At 49.8% G+C, this 24977-nt stretch overlaps 1 protein-coding gene and 1 long non-coding RNA gene across 4 annotated transcripts in view; one reads left to right on the top strand and one right to left on the bottom strand.

The window, feature by feature from the left end:
• PPP2R2D (protein phosphatase 2 regulatory subunit Bdelta) overlaps nt 1-11592 on the bottom strand; it is a 54866-nt gene extending 43274 nt beyond the window's left edge. The window contains exons 1-2 of one of the 3 annotated variants that reach the window (XM_049854733.1): nt 11426-11592; nt 11260-11352 (exon numbers count right to left, since the gene is read on the bottom strand). In XM_049854733.1, the coding sequence (XP_049710690.1) occupies nt 11260-11352; nt 11426-11432 (100 nt within the window). In that variant the 5' untranslated portion in view covers nt 11433-11592. Of the gene's footprint in view, nt 1-11259; nt 11353-11425 lie in introns of those variants that run through there. The other 2 variants (XM_049854731.1, XM_049854732.1) reach the window with 2 other exon arrangements.
• A 157-nt stretch (nt 11593-11749) lies between these two features.
• On the top strand, nt 11750-19538 carry LOC126059191 (uncharacterized). Its single transcript, XR_007513390.1, has 3 exons — nt 11750-12736; nt 13879-14153; nt 18191-19538. It is a non-coding gene; the product is annotated as an uncharacterized LOC126059191 (long non-coding RNA).
• The last annotated feature ends 5439 nt before the right edge of the window (nt 19539-24977 follow it).

Genomic DNA, 24977 nt, shown 5'->3' with positions numbered 1-24977 from the left:
AGCCGAGGGTAGCCCCCGACGTTTTACGAAGTTAGGTACATAATATAAATGCACTGAGGCACCTAAGACATTGAGTCCCCCCTTTTCAGTAACAATTACAATCAGCTGGGTTTTTGTTTGCTTTGCTTTCAATCTAGTCATCGTCCTAGAGCTTTTGCAATGGCTGAACTTTTAGGAATACCTATTTAGTCATTCCAGGTACCTGGAGCAGAACAACTGAAAGTTTAAACAATGAATCCTTGGTGTGGAACTTTTAAACAACATGGAGGTGTGTAGAACGACAGTGAAATGTCCCTCGTCAGTGCAAACTGGGTTCCCTCACCTTCCAAGGTATCTTTGGTATGTAACTTCCAGACCCTTTTCTAGGCTTCTATGATCACACTCAGTTTTACACGGGATTGTCATTCTGCAAATTGCGTTCTTCCATCTAATATATCACAGAACTCTTTCCAATAGGCACCAAAAACCAAACCAAACCCACTGCTGTGGAGTCAACTCTGACTCAAGCGACCCCATAGGACAGAGTAAACCACCCCATAGGGTTTCCAAGGCTGTAAATGTTTACAGAAGCAGACTGCCACGTCTTTCTCCCAGAGAGGCTGGAAGGTTTGAACTGGTGACCTTTTGGTTACCAGATGAGCGCTTTAACCCACTAGGGCTCCTTCCAATAGGCACAGAGCCCCTTTATTCCTTTGAATGGCTGCTGAGTAATGCACAATGTGTTTAATGAAGTGCTCCGCTACTTTTGAGCATTTCCTCTTTCCCAGATGTTCAGCATTACAAAATGCCAGCATATTTCTGTAGGATTCCTGGAAAGAGTGAATTATGGGGTCTCAACCATTTCCAACTCACCAGGTACTCTGAGGGAAAAACACCTGGTGATCTGCTCCTGTAAAAATTACAGCCTTGGAAACCCTACAGGGAAGTTCTACTCTGGGGCCACTCCAAGTCAGGATCGGCTCAACAGCACACCACCACCCCCCCTCCCCGACCGCAACCCTTACTTAGAGTTGGATAGTAACTGTCAAATTGCCCTCTAAAAAGAGTGTATTTATTCTGATGAGACCGGTGGTGACATTAACAAACATAATTTTCTTTTATCTTGAACAGCTGAAGAGGAAATGCTTCCAAATATCAACATCTAGAAGATCTGCAGAACTCAATCCACCCGTGTTTCTAAATGATCAGCGCGTGATATGACCAAACGAACCAAAGACCCACTCAAAGTGCAGGAGAGAACTATGGGCTTCAATGGAACAGAGTATAAACAATTCACTGATGCAGCTTCAGATCTCCAAGTGCAATTAAACTCAAAGAAACTACCAATTGTCAAGTTTTGGTGTAGTATCAAAAAACATTTACAATTACATGAAAAGTTATTACATTACACCTCCTTTTCTAACTATATATCTGCATGAGGCAAAGTTTTCTTCATGTATTTCAACAAAACAATGTATTGCAACAGAATGAATGCAGAAACAGATACAAGAACACAGCTGTCTTCTATTAAGCCAGATAAAGAGTTTGCAAAAGTGTAAAACAATGCCACATCTCATTGAATTTTTTGCTGTTGTTGTTTTGGAAGTGTTTAATTATTAAAAACATTATGATAACATGCAAGATTTATAATGAAATAATAAACACTTCAAGTTGTTCTGTTTTCATTCCAAATATAGTAAGTATCAACACATATTACACTAACAAAAGCACTCGGGTTTCTCAATAATCACGAAGAGCATAAAGGGCCCTGGAACCAAAAGGCTCTCAGAACCAATAGTTTAGAGCCGACCCCCCAAAAACCCACTGCCGTCGAGTCGATTCCAACTCATAGTGACCCTATAGGACAGAGAACTGTTTGAGCAGAGGTTAGAAAACTGCAACCCTAAGGTAAAAGCTGGCCCACGGTCTGTTCTTGTAAATAAAGTTTTATTGGAATGCAGTCACATCCACTTGTTTCTGCACTGTTTATGTTTTCCTATTACAAAAGCAAAGTTCACCTCAGTAGTTGCAACAAAGACCACTTCGCCTACAAAGTCTAAGGTATTTACCACCTGCCCCTCTATAAAAAAATTTTGCCGACCTCTGACTTAGTGTAAATTTTCATTTCTAGCCTTTATTATTGGAGTAACTTCCTAATTGACATTTCTGCCTCCATTCTTACCCCGCTATCATCCACTCTCCAAAGGATAGAATGACTTTTCTAAACAGGTAAAGCTGCTGTCACTCCTTTTAACACTCTGCTTACAGTGTTAAAAGCTCATAATCACCTTCAAAATACAATTCGGAAGGTAAGAGGGAACAGGAAAGCTGGTAATAGGGAACCCAGGGTTGAAAAGAGATAGTGCTGACATGTCGTGGGGTTGTTAACCAATGTCATACAACAACGTGTGTACTGTTTGATGAGAAACTAATTTGTTCTGTAATCTTCATCTAAAGTTCAAAAAAAAAAATTCAAATTCCTTAGCACAGCAGTTAAGGCTTTTAATCACCATCTGGCTCCTGCCAGTTTCAGGCTATTACCCTCTTTGCTATACAACCACGCCAAGTTCTCTGATTTCCCAAATGAACCAGGCATCTCCATTTCAACCTGCCTCTTTTCTACCGGGAATGTCCCTGTCCCTTCTTCCCTCTCCCTACACCCTTTGGGAAGACTTCCCTGTCTTCCTCCTCTCCACTTTCCCCAAGGCCTGTGTACCCGGCCTCCTCCTATTGTGTTCCCGTGACACTCTGGTATCAGCCATGGTGTCACAGTCATTTGTCTGTCGGTCTCTGTCTAAAAAGAGAGGTTCCTGAGGGCAGGAACTGTGCTTCTCCATCTCCAACACCTGGCACTAGCAGCCCTCTGCTTTCTGCGAATTACCTGGAATCCTCACAACAACCTTTTAATGGTCCTAGGTAACAATACTCCCGTTCTACAGATGAGGAAACGGAAGGTATCTAACTTGTCTAGTTAACATAAAGCTCGTAAGAGGGTAGAAATGCGATTTGTACCAAAATCCATGTGACTTCAAACTCCATATTCTTTATGGCTTTCCTTAGGAGTCCCTGGATGGTGCAAACTGTTAAGCACTTGACTACTAGTCAAAAGGCTGGTGGTTCAAACCCACCCAGAGTCGCCTTGGAAGACGGGCCTGGCGGTCTGTTTCTGAAAGGTTACAGCCTCGGACACCCTACGGAACAGTTCTACTCTACACACGTGGGGTCTCTCTGAGTTGAAACGGACTCGACGGCAACCAAAAACAACATGACTTTCCCTACTAGGATTAACATTAAGTTGAAAAGACAAGTCTAAAACACGTAGTAAAATTAGGAGGCAACAAAGGGGCTACAGCTAATTGTTAAACAGCATGCGATGCCAAGTAAAAGGACAATGAATGTTAAAGAGTGGCTGGAGTGCTGATTCATGACAAAGTGGAAGCTGGGATCAATTTAGAGGGATCAGGAGGGTGTGAAGAGCAGACAGGAAGCAACAAGAAGTCTGAGCAAAGACTAGGGGATGGGGAACAATCATGGGATGATAATGGAAAAATCAAGAGGCTGGGCCCAGCGGGGTGCGTGGTGGTGGTTCAGTGGTAGAATCCTCACCTTCCATGCAGGAGACCTGTGTTTGATTTCAGACCCTGCACCTCACACACAGCCACCACCCATCTGGCAGTGGAGGCCTGCATGTTGCTATGATGTTGAATAGGCTTCAGCGGAGCTTCTAGACTAACAAGGATTACAAAGAAGCGCCTAGCTATCTATTTGTGAAAATCAGCCAGCGGAAAAAAACCTTCACAGATCACAACAGTCCAGTTTGCAACCGAGCACGAGGACGGTGCAAGACTGGGCAGTGTTTTGTTTCGTATGGATCACAACAGTCCAGTTTGCAACCGAGCACGAGGACGGTGCACGGCCGGGCAGTGTTTTGTTCCGTGTGCATGGGATCCCCATGAGTTGGGGCTGATCTGACAGCAGCTGACGGTAAACAGGCCCAGTGGAAGGGAACTGCAGGTGGGAAGAGAGATGAGGACAGAGATCACAAAAAATAAAAGAATAAACTGCTATTTTTTGCATTTAAATATAGTTAAAACCAAACCCAAATACCTTAAAATACATGAGAATTAATTAGCCATCGTACCTAACACTTGACAGTGCTTCACAGGCTACAAAAGCACTACACACTGTCTAACCTCAATAAAAATCTTACAGTCTAACAAGTGTTCCTGATTTTATGATCAGCAAGGTGTGGGGCAGAAGGGTCTTTAAAGCTGATAAATGGCAGACACAAACTGAACCCAGAACTTTTCATCAAACAAAAGACATTTTAAGATCAAGGAGAAAAAAAGTCCCGAGAAAGAAAAAACAGAAAAGAAAGCAGTTGCTACGCAGTCACGTCCGACTCGTGGTGAGTCCCCGCGGGGCAACACCATCGACGTGAACACCACACGCGTCTTACAAATTTGTACCTAATTTTATAACTGCAGCCCAGGTTCTTGGACATGCATCCTGATTTCAAAGACATGGAGATGTAGCTGGTGCTCAATAAACCAAAACCCACTGCCCTCGGGTCCATTACGACTCACAGCCACACTACAGGGCAAACAGGACAGAACCGCCCCACAGGGTCCCAAGGAGTGGCTGGTGGATTCGGACCGCCGACCTTTGGTGAGCAGCTGAGCTCTCAGCCACCACGCCACCAGCGCTCACTGGCCACATTCAAAGAATGACTCTTAAGAAATGTGCATGTCTGATTTCCTAAAGGTGGCCTCCCCGGGAAGCTCTCTCTCTAAGTTACACTGCACAAGACCACCAGAGACCACCAGAGAGCGTGACTGCTCCAGAGGATGCCTTCTCCGGGGGACACCTTTCCGGGTCCATTTCAATGGCACAGGTATAACAGGAGGTAAGTGCAAATTCTACAGCAGGATTGTAGAAATCAGACTGGGAATATTTCAAAAAACCTGACATCTCACCTGAGACTTAAAAACAGAAAAAAAAAAAAAGGTCAATGATAAAAACTACTGCACAATTTTCTATACTGGGAAGAAATCAATACGGTAGTCTGAAATAATGACTATGACTGAAGAGTTCTGCTTTCATTGATTTGAAGAAGCACATTTCCCACATTTTAACATCACTGACATCAGAATGTACCTCTTAAGCAATGGAGCACAATAATTTCCTGATATTTATACCTAAAACAAACAAAAAAGCCAAACCCATTGCCATTAAGTCGATGCCAACTCACAGGGACCCCACAGAGCAGAGCAGAGCTGCCCCACAGGGATGCCAAAGCTGTGAATCTTTATGGACAGATTGCCACATCTTTCTCCCTCAGAGTGGTTGGTGGGTTCTAACTGCCAACCTTTTGGTTAGCACCTGAGTACTCAATCACTGTGCCACCAGGGATCATTACTGATACCGAAGGTCCATTAATTTTTGTTGCTGTTCCCCAACTAAAATATTTCTTTCATAGCTTCTACGTAAACTCTCACATTCTCCGCAATGTTATCTGTAACTTGTTATAATCCACACAGTTGGATACCTCTGCATAGTGAATAAAACACAGATAAACATCTTTCTGGTAGTCTCTGCCTTCAGCCAAGATCCATCTGTCATCAGCAATGATATCCCTCGTTCCACATCCTCTTCTGAATCCGGCTTGAATTCTGGCAGTTTCCCGTCTATGCACTCTTTACCCAAGAGTGTTAAAAAGCAAAGATGTCACTTTGAAGATTAAGGTGCATCTGACTTAAGCCATGATATTTTCAATTGCCTCATACGCATACAAAAGCTGAACAATGAATAAGGAAGACCAAAGAAGAGCTGACGCCTTTGAATTAAGGTGCTGGTGAAGAATACTGAATCTACCATGGACTGCCAGGACAATGAACAAATTTGTCTTGGAAGAAGTACAGCCAGGATGCTCCTTAGAAGAAAGGATGGCAAGACTTCATCTCACATACTTTGAACATATTAGGAAGGACCAGTCCCTACAGAAGGACATCATGCTTGGTAAGGTAGTGGGTTGGCGAAAAAGAGGAAAACCTTCTATGAGATGGACTGACACAGTGGCTGCAACAACTGGCTCACACACAGCAACAATCGCGAGGATGGTGCATGTAAAAATGGCACGAGGGCAGCATCTGACCTTCTCTAACTTCAAAAGGGGGAAGGAGAATCAAGATCAACAGCCTAAGGCTGACTTCTAGGAGGCAGAGGCCAGACATGCCTTCTCTCTTGCCATCTTTACCAATTCTGACACCAACCATCCCTCCCACAGCACTCTCCACTTTTGTGCCAGGTTCAATTAATTCACTGCAATGGCCACACAGAACTCACAAACAATACTCACGATTACGGGGTTTTATAGGGAAGTAAAGGCTCAGGTACGCTCAGGATATCGTTCTTCCATTTAGGACAGCCACTTTCTTCCCAGCCATGCTTCCAGGCAGGCTTCTCTCTGGCCCTTCGGCCTCTGCCCTGCTCAGGCAAGTGTTACAAAGCTCCCCTTTAGCTCGGTCAGTAAGTACCCAGAGGCACCCCACTCTGCCAGTAAGCCTCAGCCAGAAGGCACTCAGCTTTCTCGTTCCGTGGGCCAGGAAGCCCAATGCGCTTGTCTCTCGCTGGCCTCTCCTGTTGGTCTTTATGGTGGGATCCTCCCCTTTCCACGTCTAGGATGGCTTGTTTCAAGCCCAGTGGGATGGCAAAACTAGCCAGTTCCCTTGGAGGGCCACCATTACCCTATGTGCACAGTCCCATCCACCTGATTTACAAGTGAATTGCAAGACCATGGTGAGAAAAGCCACACAAAAGTGATCCATTACACCACAGTGCAGGACCAGGCAGTGTTTTGTTCTGTTGTACACAGAGTTGCTATGAGTTGGAATTGGCCTGACGACACACATAAACTCTAGACAGAACTAGGGTTTACCTACCAGATTAGCCAGATGTCCATATTATTTATACAACTCCCCAGACACATGTCTGAGTTAAGCAGACAAACCTTTAGCTTTGGTTAGTATTTTTTTTTTTTTTTTTTAGAAAAAGGTTAATGTCTAATTCAAAGCAACAGGCTGGATCACAGATTAAAAAGATGATTAAAACAAGATAATCAAGTAAAAAGCCAAAATACTTAAAACAACAAATAATAAGATGAAAGGAAGCAGCTGCCATCAAGTGACACAAAGTTCTATAAAACCAGATAACAGTTGAACACAGACCCCTTCTTCAACCTCTCCCCATTATTTCTTGGCAGTAAAACCCAAAGCTTCCCTGCTGGCAAGCAAACAGCAATGATGTCAGAGTATCTTTATGGGCAAACACACTGCAGTGTGTGTGTGACAAGCAGGAGAGTCCATCACTTACTGCCTCTGATACCTACCCTTCAAATACTCTGCAAAGTGTTCTGAAAAGATGCCAGCTTGAACCCTTGTTGCTAATCTATCATTCTGATGGGCACTTCAACAGCTTCTCATTTTCGCTTGTTTTCAAGGGCACTTTTCCTACACTTACTGCGGGCGAGAGCTCCACCGAGCACCAAGAGGCCAGGCAGCCAATACCCCACAGCAGGGCTGGATCTGTCTTGGCTGCGGACACTCATAGAGGCAGCACAGCTGCCAGTTGGCCCAGCTTCAAACCCTGGCTGTCATATAGTGGCTGTGTGACCGTGGGCAAGTTGATGACCTTCTGTGCCTTGGTTTCTGGACCTAAAACTGGGAAGAGCAACGGTCCCTCCTTTCTGGGGTTGTGTGGAGATTAACTGACACGTAAAGCTTTCGAGCAATTTCTGGGACACAGTAAGACTCATCTTTTAGCTATCATTACTTCCACGCTGGGTCTTCTGCAAGGTGCTAATGGAGGTGCGGGGCGGGGGGATGGGTTGGGGAGAGTGGGGAGGCAAAAATCCAGCCTTGGAGTCTACTGAAGCAGGCAGAAACAGGACGTAACACAGCGTGCAATCTGCAGGCTCACCCAGGAAGGTTCACCCAGGGAAAGCAGGGCTGGGTGAAGGTGAAGTGGTATCTGCAGGCTCACCCAGGGAAAGCTCACCCAGGGAAAGCATGTCCAGGGCACGGGGCAGGGCTGGGTGAAGGTGAAGTGGTATCTGCAGATTCACCCAGGGAAGGCAGGTCCAGGGCAGGGGGCAGGGCTGGGTGAAGGTGATCAAACATCCCATGCGAAAACTCTGCACACGAACAAGCAGTCACTGCTTAGAGCACACGCTAACAACTTCTCTCCTTGCTTACTCTGGAAGCCTCCCTGGTTTTACTATTTCAAATTTTGCTTATCTAGGCATAAAAGCTCACCTATTCCACCTTCCAGGTGCTGAAGACTTCAGCCACAGTCAGCTTGCCAAAGGGGTAGGAGGGGCACGTCCCCACTGCCTGCCACTCCCCATCTAGTCCCCAGCAGGACAACACTCATTTCCTGGTCTACACCTACCAGCAGAGATGCGAAAGTGCTGCCCCACAGCAAGACTCAGCCCTTAAACAACATCCCAGCTTACACAGTCAACACTCTCACTGGGAGCTATGATTAAAGCCACCCCAAACCATTAGCTATAAAAACAAAACACTGTCTTTCATTCACTTTACAATCTTCAAAGTTCAGAGTGCCTACTTTTAACCCTCCTTCCCCCAACCCCTCTACCTCTGCAGATACCACCCTCACTGAAGTGAGGTGAGGTCTCTAGCTTCAATTTCTAATGCCCTTTCTTATCACCCATCCCAAAGGAATGCAGAAACATGGTCTAAAGCGTAGGGTTAAGGCTGACTCACGGTAAAGCTCAGGCCAAAATAAAGCCTTCGCAGGCACGCCTCAGAGCCATGCATTCGTTCAGATTTCAGCGCACCCCAAGTCCTCCGGTCAAAGCTTAGTCCCTCTCACGAACTACCTACCCATTCCCTAGTAACTCTCTGAGCATCAAAATGTCTTCATTAAGGTTGAGTTTGGGCCAGAAATTCTTCTGCAAAGCATTCTGCCAGCTTCTTTTTACATGTTGCTTAAAAATTACCAGTTGCTAAAGATTGCATTTTCCTTAGTTACTGTCAAACTCTACGTTAATGATGCAATTCAAATTCATATCACAACTATGTGACAAAGTAAAGAACACCTAAAAATGTGTTAACCCTGCCAAGTGACTAACCCCTTGAGTGGGTTAAAAGAGAAAGTTGCGATACACACACTATCAGCGCAAAGCAGTCACCAAAATGATGGCAACTCCAAAACGTGAAACTTCTAGATGAGCTCAAATTTCTGCTCAAAACCGGGGTTTAAGGCTGCAAAAACTTCTAATCAGTTTAATTCTGAGAACAAAACCTTTCTGTCCCCATTCTTGTAAGAGAAAGAATGCCATCTTCAAAGTATCAAGTCACACTTAAAATATACCATTTCAGTTATATTTAAATTTCTATTCATTTAACTTGGCAATAAAAACTTCTAGAAAAAAGAAAGAAACCAGAAACTAAGACAGGCCTTAAGCTCTGCCACCAAACAAACATTTTCTGCTTTCCTCTCGATAGAAATCACCACTTCACCTGGGTAAAGGTGAACTGTTCCCTACTTGGGACATAAATCAAACAACAAAAGTAACATATTTTAGATTGATCCAAAGGAAACAGAATCAACGTGCTTGTTTATGCTTATTTACACTATATAAAATCATCAAGCTACAACCAAAAACCATACACGACTTCACAAATTTCTTAGAGTACAACTGCACTTCCCTAATCTGGGCACTGTCTGTCCCATGGGCCAAGGCTCGCAGATGTCCCCAAGGGTCATGCATCAAAGGAGACACTGCCAGGAAGAAGCACAGGGAGCAGGCAGAGGGAGTAAAGGGCACAGGAAGAGCCAAGGTTACTTGGGGCAGGGAAGATGAACTTGGTGCAAAGCATCAGCCAATGACAATTCACTCTTGAAAAGTGAAAGGCTCACAATGTTCAGTAAGATGGCTGAACAACAAAAAAAGTTTATTATTCTAAACCTAAAATGTTAAACTTCTCAGTCTCTAAAAATCATTTTTACACTCAATTTTTCCCTTTAAGATGACATGTGGCTTCATGGGAAGCTGAGAGAGGCAGGGTACACCCTACGGAGTTTCCCACCCAGTCCTGAAACTCTAAGCCTTAGCCCACTTGAGACTATTGTGAAAAAACCACCAGCCAATTTAATGCAATGCCATAAGGTTCGAGATTAAAACCTAAAAGGGAAAAAGAAACAGACATCAAGATTGGTGGTAGAATTCAATAATTTTAGAACCCTAGAAGGCAGTCTTAAGAATCCAGTAGACCAACTCTCTTCTTAGAGAGGAAGAAACTGAGCCAAAAAAAAGAGAGAGATTAAAGACTGCGCTGGGGTCTAGAGAACCGTGGGCCCCGTCCCTAATCCTCAAGTACAGTCACCCCGATTTTAAGTATCCTGAGTCCCCAACTTCTGCAGTTATTTTCTTAGTTCCACCAAATACAGGAGGCGGGGGCCACTTCCATTGGGAAGAACCCAGAACTGGGCTCAAAATACCCCCGTTCTCATCCAGTCTCCGCCACTCCCCCGGTCTGTGACCTTAGGCTACTTACATAACCCCTCTCAGCCAATATCCCATTAAAAATGACACATCCGTGAGCGCACCAAGAAACCATCACGTACAGAACAGCGCCCCACTGCAGCCGTCCCCACGGGGCGACTCCTCAGGCCACCATGGCCACCAGGCAGAGGGGAGCGTGGTCCCGGGGAGCGGGGCGAGTGCCGGCTTGTCCCTCTCAGACCTGAACCCGGGCCCGTCCCCCCGCGTCTGCGCCCCCCAGCCCGTGCCCCAGGCCTGTACCCGCACGTCTGCGCCCCTCGACCTGTGCCCCGGGCCCGTCCCCCGCGGCTCTGTCGCCCCTCGACCTGTGCCCCGGGCCCGTCCCCCGCGGCTCTGTCGCCCCTCGACCTGTGCCCCGGGCCCGTCCCCCGCGGCTCTATCGCCCCCCCCGGTCTGGCCCCTCCAGGCTTGCCGTCCCCCTCTCCGGCCTGAGCCCCAGCCTGTACCTGGGCCGCCCTCCGAGGCCCGCGAGCGCCGGGGGCCCGGGAAGTGCTCGGGCCGGTCCCTCTCGGGGCCCGAGGTGCGGCCGCGGCCGGAGGCGCGCACAGTGACCCGGACCCGGGTTGCAGGGCCCGGCGCGATTCCGCTCGGGCGGCACTGCACCAGCGGGACCGCGCGGAGGCCGAGGCGGGGCCGCGCGCCGGGACGTGCCCGTCACGCCAGGAGCTGCGCTCGGGCCGGCCGAGCCTTACCTTCCGCCACATCCTCGTCGATGGCCCCCTTCACCTGCGAGAAGCACCACTGGAAGTCGCCGCCGCCCGCGGGGCAGCCGCCGCCCCCGGCTCCTGCAAACACACGAGGGGCATCAGGCCCGGCCCCCGCCCCCGCCCGTCCCGCCCCCGGCGCGCGGCCCCTCACCTGCCATCGCCGAGGCGGCCGGCGCTGAGGCGGCGGCGGGCGGACGATGCCGCGCCGACTGCGCGCACGGAACGAGCAGCCGCCGCGCTACCGCCTCCCGAGAACCTCAGCCCGGCAGTCGCCTCCGCCAGTGATTTTTTTTTTTCCCTTTTCAAAATGGCGCCCAATGCCCGTCGCCCCGCTCGATGACGTCATCCCTCCACCTCCAGTGAGAGGGGCCGGGGCCGGGGGCGGGGCCTGTCCCGGGAGGGCGGGGCGAGGCTGGCGTGCGGCCCGGGGGCTGTCGGCGACGCGCCCCGCGTGGACTGCGCCTGCGCGAGACGCCGTCGCGCGCCCGGAGCCGCTCCCCGCCCCATGACCCGCGGTCGGGAGGAGACGGTTTAGGGACGCAGGAGGAGCGCCGGGCCGGCGGGTGTCCGGAGCTCCTTGGAAGAACACTTGCGGGGCCGCTCTCAGGGAGGGTGTAGAGGGCTCGAAGCGGCGACCCCGAAGCACCCAGTGGACAGGCTTCGAAAGCAGGGTGGACACTCGACTTCCAGTGCTGACTCAGCCTCGCTCTCAGGCGTGCCCCACCGCCAGTCTGAGCCCCGCCCCTCGGACCTCGACCAATTGGAGCACCGCCCTTTTGCGAGCCCTGCCGCGGAGCAGCCAATGGGGGCGCGCTCGGCGCAGGGCTGTCTGGGGGTGGGTGGGCGTGGCCTCCGGGCAGGGGTGGGCGAGGCCTGAGTGCTGCTCTGGCCCGCCCCTTGGAGCCTCGGCCAATGGAAGGAGCCAACAGGGGCGCACTAGGCACGGCGATGTCCGGACGGGTGGGGCTTCCCGGCCCGCGCGGCGAGTCCGCAGGTTCGCGGCCAGAACCCCGTGCCGAGTTCGCCTGTGTCTGTGAAGTCGGCGGCTCAGGGATTCTTGGAGCTACCTAGGGAGACACTTTGATGAAAACCTTTGGTTTGAAATACAACGTGGCTGGCCTCTTCTTCGTTTGTGGGTTTGTTTTCTCTGGTATCCGAGAGATTACCCATTCATTTATGGGTTTCACCGGTATCTGAGTCCTAACTCGTATCAGTGATGTTGCAGAGTTGGCGGTGGTCGCATTGCACAGTTAGAAGACAATGCTCCAAATCAGGAGAAACAAGGACCTAGAGTCTCCGTTCACTGAAGGAACGGTTATTGATGGCCACGCCCTGCTCCAGCTGCCAGGGTGCGGCGGGGGCAGAGAGTCTGACCTCCCCAGCTTATATTTCAGACAGGGATTCCGGCGACAACAAGAGCAAGTTATGTAATAAGTCACATGGTGCTAGATAGAAAAATAAGGTAGAGATCGGGCAAAGGGCGTATATTTGGGGTGTGTGTGGGGAGAACTTGCAATTTTAAACTGAATGATGAGGAGGACCATGAGGGGTTGAGGGAGCCAGCCGTGCAATATCTGGGAAAGGTTGTGCCAGGAGGTGGAAACAGCGGGTGCAATGGCCCTGGGGCAGCGTGCATCTGGCAACAAGCAAGGAGCAGCAAGGCAGGAGGCCGGGGGTGGGGGAGCAAAGTGGGTGAAGGGAGACGAGGTAGACGTGAAGACAGGGAGGTAAGGCGAGGAGAATGGAGGGTGTGCCCATGTGGGCCCATTCAAGGATTCTGATGGGTGGGGGACCCTATGGGGGTGATGAGGAGGGGAGGGTGGTGACCGATGGGGCTGTAACAGGCCACTGTGGCTGCCGTGCTGAGAACAGAAGGAGGGACTCCAGGGCCAAGGCAAGGAGACCCGTGAGGGACCACTGCCGGGTCCAGGCAAGGTGATGAGGGGTGTGGACGTGGGTGTGAAGTGAGAACGGTGAGAACGGTTGGATTTCAGAGCCGCAGTGTTGCCAAGGCAGGGCTTTGGGTGGGCGTGCAGGTGGGATGGATGTAGAGGAAGAAGGGACCGAGGGACCACTGCACTCCTGGGGTCTGCAGCCCTAGCTCGAGGAGGGAAGGACCACAGAAGGAGCAGTGTGGCAGTACAGGCCCAGGGGTGGCCATCAGCTGAGGGAGTGGTGGCAAAGGCAGCTAGACATCCGAGCCGGGATCACAGGGAGGTTGGGGCTGGAGTGTGAACTCAGGGTCAGCAGCATCTTGAGGCTGGAATGGTGAGATCACCAGGAACGGGGGTGGATGGGGAAGAGAACCGAGGTCAGAGTCCGGAAGGGTGTGGGAACAGAGAATGGAGGACAGAGGAGCAGCCTTCCTGGAGCTGGGCGGGGAGCCAGGGACGGGATGGGAGCTGTGGCTCTCCAGTGCTGCAGGCGGGTGGCATCAGACAGGCTGCAGGGTGGACCTTAGCTTCCCCGGTAGGAGCCCAGAAGCCCAGAGCAGCTGCCGGGGGGGGGGGGGCGGTGGTGGGGGCAGTGAGCACCACAGCCCTTCGGGAACCTTGTCAGGAGAAGCAGAGACAAGGCGCCATAATCTCCCCTTTTTATGTGCAGATTTGTCCAGCCTGACGGTGACCGCAACTGAAACGTTGGCCAGCTATCAGACTGTCTTCTGTGTAATTGCTTTGTGTATGGAAGGAGTCCCTGGGTGGTGCAAAGGGCCAACGCATTCACTTGTAATCAAACGGTTGGAGGTTCCAGTCCACCCAGAGGTGCCTCGGGAGAAAGATCAGGGGATCTACTTGCAAAAAATCGGCCACTGAAAACCCTGTGGAGCACAGTTCTACTCTGACACGCGTGGGTCACCGTGGGCCGGAGTGGACGCCACGGTAACTGGTTTACTATTTTTTGTTCCGTTTTACCATTATGTGTGGAAAGATAAGTCTTTTCAAATGATGGCAAGATAACTTGGTTCAGATGTGTTCTTTCACGTATTGGCTACCATTAAATTACATTAAAAGACAAGGTGTGGTCCACAGAAGTAGCATATTCCTGACAATAGTGAGCTGTCTTCCTTGGGACCCACCCTGCGTCAGCTGGCCTGCAAGAAGTTTTAACTCTTCTTTTCTGTGATAATAAAGAGCTTTAAATATCTCTGTGAATTTCACTGTTTGCATTCTAATTGGTGTTGACAAGTCTTGGGTATTGCAAGACAGTTTTCTTTTTCCTTATCATAATTTTTAGAGCTCATCGCGAGTTGTGAAGTGTCTGGTGTGTATTAGAGTCTAGTGTACTGTACTCACACAACGGAATACTATTTAGTAACGAAAAAGAACAAATTACTCCTAAGAGCGACAGGGGCGAATCTCAGAAATACAATGCTGAACAAAAGGAACTAGACACAAAAGAGTACGTGCTGTAAATGGTGATTCCGACCACGGCCACCCCGTGCGTGCAGGGTAGAACTGCTCCATAGAGTTTTCTAGGATGTGACCTTTTGGAAACAGATCACCAGGCCTGTCTTCTGAGGTGCCTCTGGGTGGGTGCAAACTGCCAATATCTCAGTTAGTCATCGAGCGTTTGACCGTTTGTGTCACCCATCCGGCGACTCCTTCCTCTCCATGATGTCACCAGGAGTCAGAATCTACTAGATGAAAAAAAATTATTTTTTAAACAGTCTGACTGCTGAGCCTCCGTTTAGATCGCTTATAATATGGAGACAGGAAAAAACATGGTTGTGGGAGGAGGCTGATTGTGAAAGAGCAAGAGATACCCTTCTGGAGCCAGGGGGATGTTGTATGTCTTCACTGGAGCCAGGGGGATGTTGTATGTCTTCACTGGAGCCAGGGGGATGTTGTATGTCTTCACTGGAGCCAGGGGGATGTTGTATGTCTTCACTGGAGCCAGGGGAATGTTGTATGTCTTCACTGGAGCCAGGGGAATGTTGTATGTCTTCACTGGAGCCAGGGGAATGTTGTATGTCTTCACTGGAGCCAGGGGAATGTTGTATGTCTTCACTGGAGCCAGGGGGATGTTGTATGTCTTCACTGGAGCCAGGGGGATGTTGTATGTCTTCACTGGAGCCAGGGGGATGTTGTATGTCTTCACTGGAGCCAGGGGAATGTTGTATGTCTTCACTGGAGCCAGGGGGATGTTGTATGTCTTCACTGGAGCCAGGGGAATGTTGTATGTCTTCACTGGAGCCAGGGGGATGTTGTATGTCTTCACTGGAGCCAGGGGAATGTTGTATGTCTTCACTGGAGCCAGGGGAATGTTGTATGTCTTCACTGGAGCCAGGGGGATGTTGTATGTCTTCACTGGAGCCAGGGGGATGTTGTATGTCTTCACTGGAGCCAGGGGAATGTTGTATGTCTTCACTGGAGCCAGGGGAATGTTGTATGTCTTCACTGGAGCCAGGGGGATGTTGTATGTCTTCACTGGAGCCAGGGGAATGTTGTATGTCTTCACTGGAGCAGTGGTCACAGGTGTACGCCATTGTCAAAACTCATGAAGCCACACACTTAAATTGGGTCCATTATATTGTACGCATGTGGATCACACATTGATAAAAGTTGATTTTTAAAAAGTCTAACTTACTGTTTATCTAATTTTTCATCAAGCCAGAAAAGAACCTTGTATCTGAAAAGTATGAAAAAAATCACAGAGGGAGCAGATCCTATTAATTGCTCTTCCCTACATAACTTAAAAAAAATCTTTCTTTGCTTTATTTAGACTTCAGTTACTGAATGTCATCTAAAATGTCAAATGTGGGTCATTCTCACGTTCAGATTTAGTAGCAAACTCGGGGTTGTCTCCAATTATCCTATCAGTGATGCATGTCATCATCCCATCTAACATTAACCGGATCGAGAAACTCGTTCTGGCAAGGGCATCCTGGACTGCATGTCCTGTGGGCTGGTGAGGTCAGAGCCACTGGGTCCACAGACATTCACCCTCAGCCTGTGATCCCCAGAGCACACCCAGCTGGATCCTCGCTGCCTGAGTGAGCACTACAAGTCCTTCATTCCCCTTTTTCCCTTACTCCTCCCCAAAAGGATCAGATCCAGTGTTTTTCTCCAGAAGATGAAGAAAGAAAGGCAGGGAGAAAAGGAAGAGGAGGGGAGGGGTAGGGAGGAAGGAAGGAAAGAAAGGCGGAAAAGAAGGAGAGGAGGAAAGGAAGGAAGGGGAGAGGAGGGTAGGGAAGGAAGAGAAGGGAGGAAGGAAGGGAAAGAGGGAGGACATCAAAAGGATAACAAAAGGAATACCATGAACAGCTTAGGAGTCCTGGGCGGTGCAAGTGGTGAAGCCCTGTACTAACAGAAAGTTGGTGGTTTGAACCCAGCCGGAGGTGCTTCAGAAGAAAGGCCTAGTGGTCTGCTTCCGAAAGGTCACAGTCCTGAAAACTATGGAGCAGTTTCACTGTGACACACGTGGGGCTGCCATGAATCGGAGTCGACTCGACAGCAACAGGTTTGGTTTCTTTGCCTTTGAATGACACTTTCAAACAACACAAATCCTCACAGCTCAACCTATAAACAAAAAAAACATCATCATAAATGGAGAAAAGATGGAAGCTGTCAAGGATTTCATTTTATTTGGATCCACAATCAACACCCGTGGAAGCACCAGTAAAGAAATCAAAAGACACGTTGCACTGGGCAAATCTGCTGCAAAAGATCACTTTACAGTGTTAAAAGGCAAAGATATTGCTTTAAAGACTAAGGTGCACTTGACTCAAGCCATGTTGTTTTCAATCGCCTCATATGCATGTGAAAGCTGGATGATGAATAAGGAAGATCAAAGAAGAATCGATGCCTTCGAGTTATGGTGCTGGCGAAGAATATTGAATATATCATGGACTGGCAAAAGAACCAACAGATCTGTTTTGGAAGAAGTACAACCAGAATGCTCATTAGATACAAGGATGGCAAGACTTCATCTCCCATACTTTGAACGTGTTACCTGGAGAAGGACATCATACTTGGTAGAGAGTCAGTGAAAAAGAGAAAGACCCTCAACGAGATGGTTGGTAGAGTGGCTGCAGCAATGGGCTCAGTCATGACGACGATTGTGAGGATGGCACAGGACCAGCAGTGTTTTGTTCTGTTGTACATGAGGTCGTTATGAGTCGGAACCAACTCTAGGGCACCTAACAACAACAGCAACAACCAGTTATCTAATTTCTCTCCTGGTGTTGTGCGTTGTTAGTTATGGCTTGTATTGTATTTATGCCATGTAGTAGGGCTCCTAGCGTTGTCCCTGTTTTTTTCTTCCGTGATCTTTATCATTTCAGGCTTTATGTTTAGGTCTTTGATCCATTTTGCATTAGTTTTTGTGTATGGTATGAGGTATGGGTTCTGTTTCTTTTCTTTTTTTTTTTTTTAAAGATGGACATCCAGTTTTGCCAGCACCATTTGTTAAAGACTGTCTTTTCCCCAGTTAATGGATGTTGGTCCCCTGTCAAAGATCAGCTGGCTGTAGGTGGATGGATTTATGTCTAGGCTCCCAATTCTGTTCCACTGGTCTATGTTTGTCCTTCACTTTTGAAAGATAATTACACTGGATACAAAATTCTAGTTGAAGGTTTGTTTCTTTCAACACTTAAAATATTTTATTGTACTCTTTGTGCTTGCATGATTTCTGAAGAGAAGTCCGATGTAATTCTTATCCTTGTCCAAATTGCCTATTCACCTGCCAAGTTTCCATTCAGCTTCTGTTTCTGCAGTTTGCATCATCGAAGCGATAGGTGTTTCCATCTCCACCATTCTGATATCCCTTCCATGGGCATTACCTGGCAGATGAGGAAGGAGCTGTGGGAAACAAGACTAGGGGGTAGTTGGGCTCAGCCCACGTAAGTGCCCCAGGTAATCCTGTGGCCATCAGAACAGGAAGTGTTTAATGTGCTCTCTCCATCCCCATTTTATAGATAAGGAAGTCGAGTGTTGTCTGTGTGCTGGAGCCAGGCTGCAAATCTTACACCTTTTCCCTGGACGGAGTCCCTGGGTGGTGCAAATGATAATATGATCAGCTGCTAACCAAAAGTTAGTGTCCATCCGGAGGCACCTTGGAAGAAAGACCTGACAACTGACTTTCAAAAAGTCTGCATTGAAAACCCTATGGAGCACAGTGCTACCCTGACACACATGGAGTCACCAGGAGTTGGAGTTGTTGATTCAACGGCAGCTGGTTTTCTCCATCACTCCACACTGCATTTTTACCACCTCCCCAGCTCTTACTTGGTATAGTGCTCACCCCCTCCCATCCTGGGTACTTTTAGTAATCATTCCTCCATTGCAGAATTTATTTCCCTGGACGATGAGCTCTGAGCTGAGCAGGGAGCTAGTGTGTCTTGGTCAACGTAGCCTAGCTCTGACCCAACCCAGGTGGCTCTTGGCCCGAGATAGCCCCTGCCCACAGTGGGGCTATCCCCCCACCGCACAGCCTGTCAATGGCTACTTTGTCTTCTCTGAACGCTGTGGACTCAATAAGTTCCTTCAGGGAGGAGCCCCTTTCTGGGTGTCCCGCCAGCCTGCAGGGTAGACTGAATGTTAGAACCCCATTCAGGGCAGGGTTACCCAAGAAGCCCGGGCCCAATTGTGCCTTCCCACCAATCTGCAGTGCACAATTTCCCCTGTCCCCAACCACATCAAAGACCCGGTGAAACCCAGGTGAAATTGCTCACCACAGATTAGCAAGCCAATGCAATTAAGCTCTTGCATACGTAACTTGTTCAGTGCAAACCTGGTGCATATGTGCTTCCTGGTAATCCGTCCCTGACCACATCACATGCTTTATCCAATGAGAAGTGTCAGAACATAGACGGAGGGCCCAGAATACCATTCCGGAAAAACAGAACTTTGAGTTCATTGTATTTACCCTGCCTGCTGATGGTGATGTTTTGCTGATGTCAAATGCTCTGTAAGCCAGAAGCCTTCTTTCCATGTTTTTGTACAAACGCAGCTCTGAGTGAAGATGCTTGCAGAGAGGGGTTGCTGGAGGAACCCCAGTGCTCATCAGCATTGTCAGGACAGGCACCTGTCAGCCCTGGGCCAGGCCTGTGTCGCGGGCCGTGGCTGGTACTTACCATGACCTGTGTACCTGTAGAGGTAGTGGAAACCCAGCATCTGCACACATGGTGTGGCCAGGGCGATTCTCACAGATTTTAAGGACAGAGTGTCATTTTTGTTTTTATTTTTATAACATCATTTTAAAAGAAAAATTATAGTGGTGATACACAACGTGGTGAACTTAACTAATGTCACAGAATTGTCCACTCGAAGATGGCTGAAAGGCACATGTTTTGTTGTACGCGTTCTACCACAATAAAATAATAAAAGGAAAGTGAATACGTTTCAGTGTTGGACTACAGGCCTCTCTGTGACGCCAGTGCTTTGCGGTGTTCCTTCTTCCTCTCAGCAGCAACGCCTTCGCTGACCTGACAGACCACCTGCAGAAGTCTCCTGTGACTGTCGATGAGGTGCTGGGTGTTTCCCCACCCCCCTGCCCCCCCGCCCTCCCCCTCCCCCACCCTATCTCCTCTCTCCCGCATCTCGCCCTCCCCTCCCCCTCCCCTCTCCCCAACTCTTCTCTCCCCCACCCTCCCCTTCCCCTCCCCCTCCCCCCTCTTTCCCCTTCCCCCACCCTGTCTCTTTTCTCCCCTTCCCGGCCCCCTCCCCCTCTCCCCCTCCTCACCTTCTCTCCCCCTCCCCCTACCCTAACTCCTTCCTCCTGCTCCCCCACCTCCCCCTCCCCTTCTCTCTCCTCTCTCCCCTTCTCTCTCCTCTCTCCCCTTCTCCCCACCCTATCTCCTCCACCCCCATGCCGCTCCCACCACCCTCTCTCCTCAGTGTCTGTTGTGGTTGCTTTTGGCACCAACTTCAAGGTTGTCTACCCTCTGTTTTCTTCTCAGTCCACTTATCCCCCTTCTCCTTCCTTACAGCCTTCCCACCCCTCCTGAGTCCTGTGGGTGCCCTCCTCCCTCCTCCAGTCCAGAGGAACCTCGATTCAGTGTTCTGTCGCAGTGTGCCTGGGCCTCAGGTGTGTTTAATTTTAGCTCCAGGCTCAGCTCTGAGCAGGACTCAAGTCCTTTGTGGATCAGGGGCCTGGAGCCCAGGGAGTCCAGCATGGCAGCGAGTGTCTTGGGTGGTGGCACGGTCCCCTCCAGACCCGTTGTGGGAGGCTCTGGGTCCCCCTGAGACTTAGAGAATCTTCGGAGTACATCAGACGCAGTCCTGTTTGAATGAAGCTTCGGTTGCAGCTGTTGGAGACGTCCCACGTCCCACGTCCCACTGGGGATTTTTATTTGATGAACTATGAATGAGAAAACAAGAAAACGGAGGGAAGCCAGTGCGGCTGTCAGGAAGTGGACCGTGCTTTTTGGTAACGGCCACCCCGGGGGCCTCCCAGGAGGCAATTGTGCTTCTCGGGAAAAGTCCCAGGTGCCAGGGGAGAAGGTGAGAGTCCAGGAGCTGGGTGTGGATCGAGATATCCAGCATGATCAAGGGAGGGACTGGTGAGCATCTGGAGGGGAAGGATCCAGGGAGTGAGATAAGGCAGTGAGAAAGTGGAACCCCCACCCACGACCCCTCCCAGATGCAGGAAATGAATGAATTTCCTGTACAAACCTGTGGAGGGCCCAGAACGGGTGAGGATGTGGGGGGAACAAGTCTCTCAGGTGAAGCAGGGTCTTGGTGGCGAGAACTTGAAGAGGAAGCTGTGAGACTTGAAAGGAGGCGTGGGGCCATGTCAGTGTCCCATCTGTGGAACTGAGGTCTAAGCCAGTCTGACCGGAGCTCTGAGGGGCCTGGGGATGCCAGCCAACATAGGGCTGCTCAGCGTTCCCTTCTCCAATGACAGCTGCACATTTTGAACATTTAGGGAAAAAAAAAAAAAGATAGCTGTAATTAAAATAATCCCTTCTGCCATGTGGTATGTGTCTCTGTGTGAGTGTGTGTGGTGTGTGTGGTACATGTATATGTGTGCGTCTGTGTGCACAAGTGTGTGAATGAGTAGGTGTGTGTTCTGCGTGTGTGGTGTGTGTATGCACGTGTGTTTGTGAGTGTATATGTGTGTATGTGTGTGTGCATGTGTGTCCTATGTGTGTGAGTGTAGGTAGGGTGTGTGTACATGTGTGTGTCTTGTGTGAGTATGTGTGCATATGTGTGATGTGTGTGTGGATACACACAGTATTCTATATTTTTACATGAAGACAACACAAATCGAATGATATGGATTTTGTAAATAAGAGTGGTGTGCTGGGAACTGACTCTCTAGAAGAAAGAACTGAGCCCTGATGTGTTGTTTGCCACTTTCCGTGGTGTAAATACTCAGCACGGCCAATTACAAGCCACCAATGTGATGTAGCTGAGCACAGAGTTGGGAAGAGATGGGGGCAATCCGCATTCAACTCTCACAAGCTGGGCCCTGCTGGCCTCAGAGCACTGGAGTCTAAGCACCCTTAACGCACGGTACCTGGACACAGGGTCCTGAATGCAGGGTCCTGAATGCGGGGTCCCGAGTGCAGGGTCCCAAGTGCAGGGTCCCGAATGCAGGGTCCCTACCGCAGGGTCCTGGACGCAGGGTGCTGAACACAGGGTCCTGAACACATGGTCCTGAACTAAGGGTCCTGAACGCAGGGTCCTGAGTGCAGGGCCTTGTTGTCATGTGTCTCACTACCACGTGGAGAGATGTCTGAGACACAGCGCCTGGACTATGAACACAGACGGTGAGCCGGGCAGACCTCAGCTCTACTCCTCACCAACTCTGTGACCTGCCCCTCTCGGGGTCTCACTTTTCCCATCTGGAAAATGGGCCACCTGGTGCAGCTCAGATGGTTGTGGAGAGCCCTCGATAATCACCTGCTGTTGTCACTGGTGGTGTGGGTGATTGCCGAACTTTGGGATAGAGTCAAATCCTCGCTGGCTAAGATGGTCTCCAGCAGGGCAGAGACAGGGTGGAGGGCTGCGGCCCTTAAAATAAAACTGAGCACAGAGGGGCTTCCAGTATCCCAAGGTGACTCGGTGGCCCCTGTCACAGGGAGGTGTGGCCTTTCACGTGACTCACGCCGCCTTGTCTTCCCAGTAACAGTGCAGACCTTTCAAGGAAGGGGAGCAGAGTCAGGCTCTGTAAAAACTGGGCTCCGAGTGGTGTGGGGCTCATAAGACAACTGACTTCTAGTCACTGCTGTGTTGTGACACAAACTGTCCCACGTATCTTCTGAAACCTGTGGCAAAGGGCCCCTTCCTGGGAATTACCCCTCAACCCTACTCCCCGCTCCACCCCCCCAGGTGCAGCAGGTAGGTGGGCTCCAGGGAGGGGTCAGTGCATGGCTGAAAGACTGGGGCATCTTTCCCACTGAGGGGTGGGCAGGAGGCTTGGATTTAGGGATGAATCAGGATCTCTGCAGGGAGTGGCCTGGGGCTGCAGGGTGGCCTCAGTGGCAGCACCTAACCTGGGTGGGCACCATCCTGGCTCTTCCCCTGCTGGGCCATGTCCTTTGCTCAGCCTCCCTGGTGAAGGACCTTTACAGGGTTGGGGAAGACAGCCTGGGCCTGCAGGGAGGGGCAGTAAAAATGGGACCCTTTTCATGGCAATGTTCATGTATTTTCAGGGAAGCCGAGAGCCTCTAAGCAAGTGATGCCCCTTTGGCGTGTGACCCTGAAGGGGACAGAAGGAGGCAGTGTCACCCCGGAGCTGCCCAAGGGCAGGTTTGCTTCACTCACGGTGGCGTCAGGGACGGCTTCTCTGTCGGGCCCTATGCTTTGTATATGGATCCTTTTCATCACGTAGTCCTCTTGGGAAGGTGGGTCATGTCGTGTGTCGACACACGCCAAGCCCTGGGGAGGCCAAGGGGGCCCAGCAAGCCATTCAAGGGGCAACCAGGCAGGCTGTGCACCGCACCCAGGCAGGGCCAGCAGCTGCACCAGGAGCTGTGGGCAGAGGGGATTGGAGCTGGGTCAGCAAGGCTGAGCAGAGGTTCCAATCTGAGGTCGGGGGAGGAGGCAGTGAGGGCGCTAACCAAAAGGTTGGAAGTTCAAATCCACCATCTGCTCCTTCGAAACCCTACAAAGCAGTTCTACTCTGTCCCATAGGGTCCTACAGAATCGACTCAAGGGCAACGGTTTTTTTTTTTTTTTGGTTTTGGATAATCCAGAATGATCTCATCTTGAGATCCGTAACTTAATCACGTCTGCAAAGACTCTTTTTCCAAACAAGGCAACACTCACAGGTTCTGGGGACTAGGGGGCTAGGATGTGAACATATCCTCCGGGGGGCCATCATTTACCCCACTATAGGCAGTATTGAAGATGGAGACAAATTCCAGACTCTTCTCCCGGACCAGGGATAGCTGGGCATCACAGACAACAGAGAAGTCTCAGAGGCCCTCCCCGTTAGCGTGGCCGGGCTAAGCATGGAGGTACCCCATGCTTACAGGGCACCCCGGATTTCCCTCCACCACCCCAACCATGCACAGACAGAACTGCTTGCTTCTCTCTCCCCTTTGGAGCAACTGAGGGGCAGAGTGAGGCCACGGGAGTCCAGATGACCAAGCTCCACGTGTGTCATGGGCAGCGGGTCTGTGAGGAATCTGAAAACACCGACAGGGACAACCTTTCCTCTCGAAACTCCACCTTCCCCTGCACCTGGGCGTTGCCGGTATTTTGGAACTTTGTCAGCCACCTGATGTTTCTCATTCTAAATTGATATTTAAAAGTGTGAAAAATACTTGCTCATTTTCATACATAGGGATAATTTTATTTAATTTCAAAATAAAAAAAACAGATTCATGATATTCCACACTGTATTTTTTCCCCTCTAAATGACAGAAATGAAGGCAGATCGAAAGCCACTCAGAACCCTGTGTCAGCGATGGAACAGAATTGGAATCACAGGCAAAGTTCAGAGTGTCTCGTAATTCTCCTTCGCTATGAGCCTACTTGAATTTAAATTATGCACAATAAATGTCGAATCTCCCCCCATTTATCTCAGTAACTGAGAAATCCCGTACATTGAAAAAAGGTTTTCGTGCATCAAAGTCTCCTTGACAGTATGAGCCACTTATTTTCTCCTGAGAGAAAGTGTCAGTTTGACTGATAAGATGAATCCTAGATGCTGCAGCAGCTGCCAGTTCCAGGAAGAAAGGGCTCCCCCAGCCCCCAGGGAGGCGCTGTAACGTGCACCTTCATCTTTTCTTACTTGGGGAACCGCTACACGGCAGCCCCTCGATTATAATTAACGCTTAACTTTTTGCCCTGGAGAGAGGATCTGCCTCAGAGACACGGAATTGTAATGCTCAAAGCACCCAAGAACGTGGGGTGATGGATCCCCGGGGACATCCACTGTATCTCAGGTTGATCAACCCAAACAAACGGTATAACAAAATGGATGGAAAACAAAACATGTGAGGATGCAACCCTTGCAACTTGAGCGGAGGGTGGACAGTGACGGTTCCCGAGAGTGTCCTGGTCCTCTGAGCTCTAAGCTGCAGTCTGAGTGTGCAGTTATGGGGAATCTGTGCCCCAGTCGATCCACGTCCCATGAGCTTGAAGAAGAAGCTGGGCCACCAAGTGGAGCTGCAGAAGCTCATCTTCCCTGGGGACAAGGGGAGGTCTGGGCGGAGCCTCAGACATGGTTCCAGTTCCTGCTTCTCTGGGTTGGAAGATCCTGAGTCAACTTCCATGCTCTCTGAGTTTGTTTATTCATCCTTGATAAAC

Source organism: Elephas maximus, chromosome 16, assembly GCF_024166365.1.
Source record: "Elephas maximus indicus isolate mEleMax1 chromosome 16, mEleMax1 primary haplotype, whole genome shotgun sequence".
Lineage (NCBI taxonomy): Eukaryota > Metazoa > Chordata > Mammalia > Proboscidea > Elephantidae > Elephas > Elephas maximus.
The sequence above is the reverse complement of the archived record's forward strand: the minus strand, read 5'-3'. Positions and strand labels throughout refer to the sequence as shown.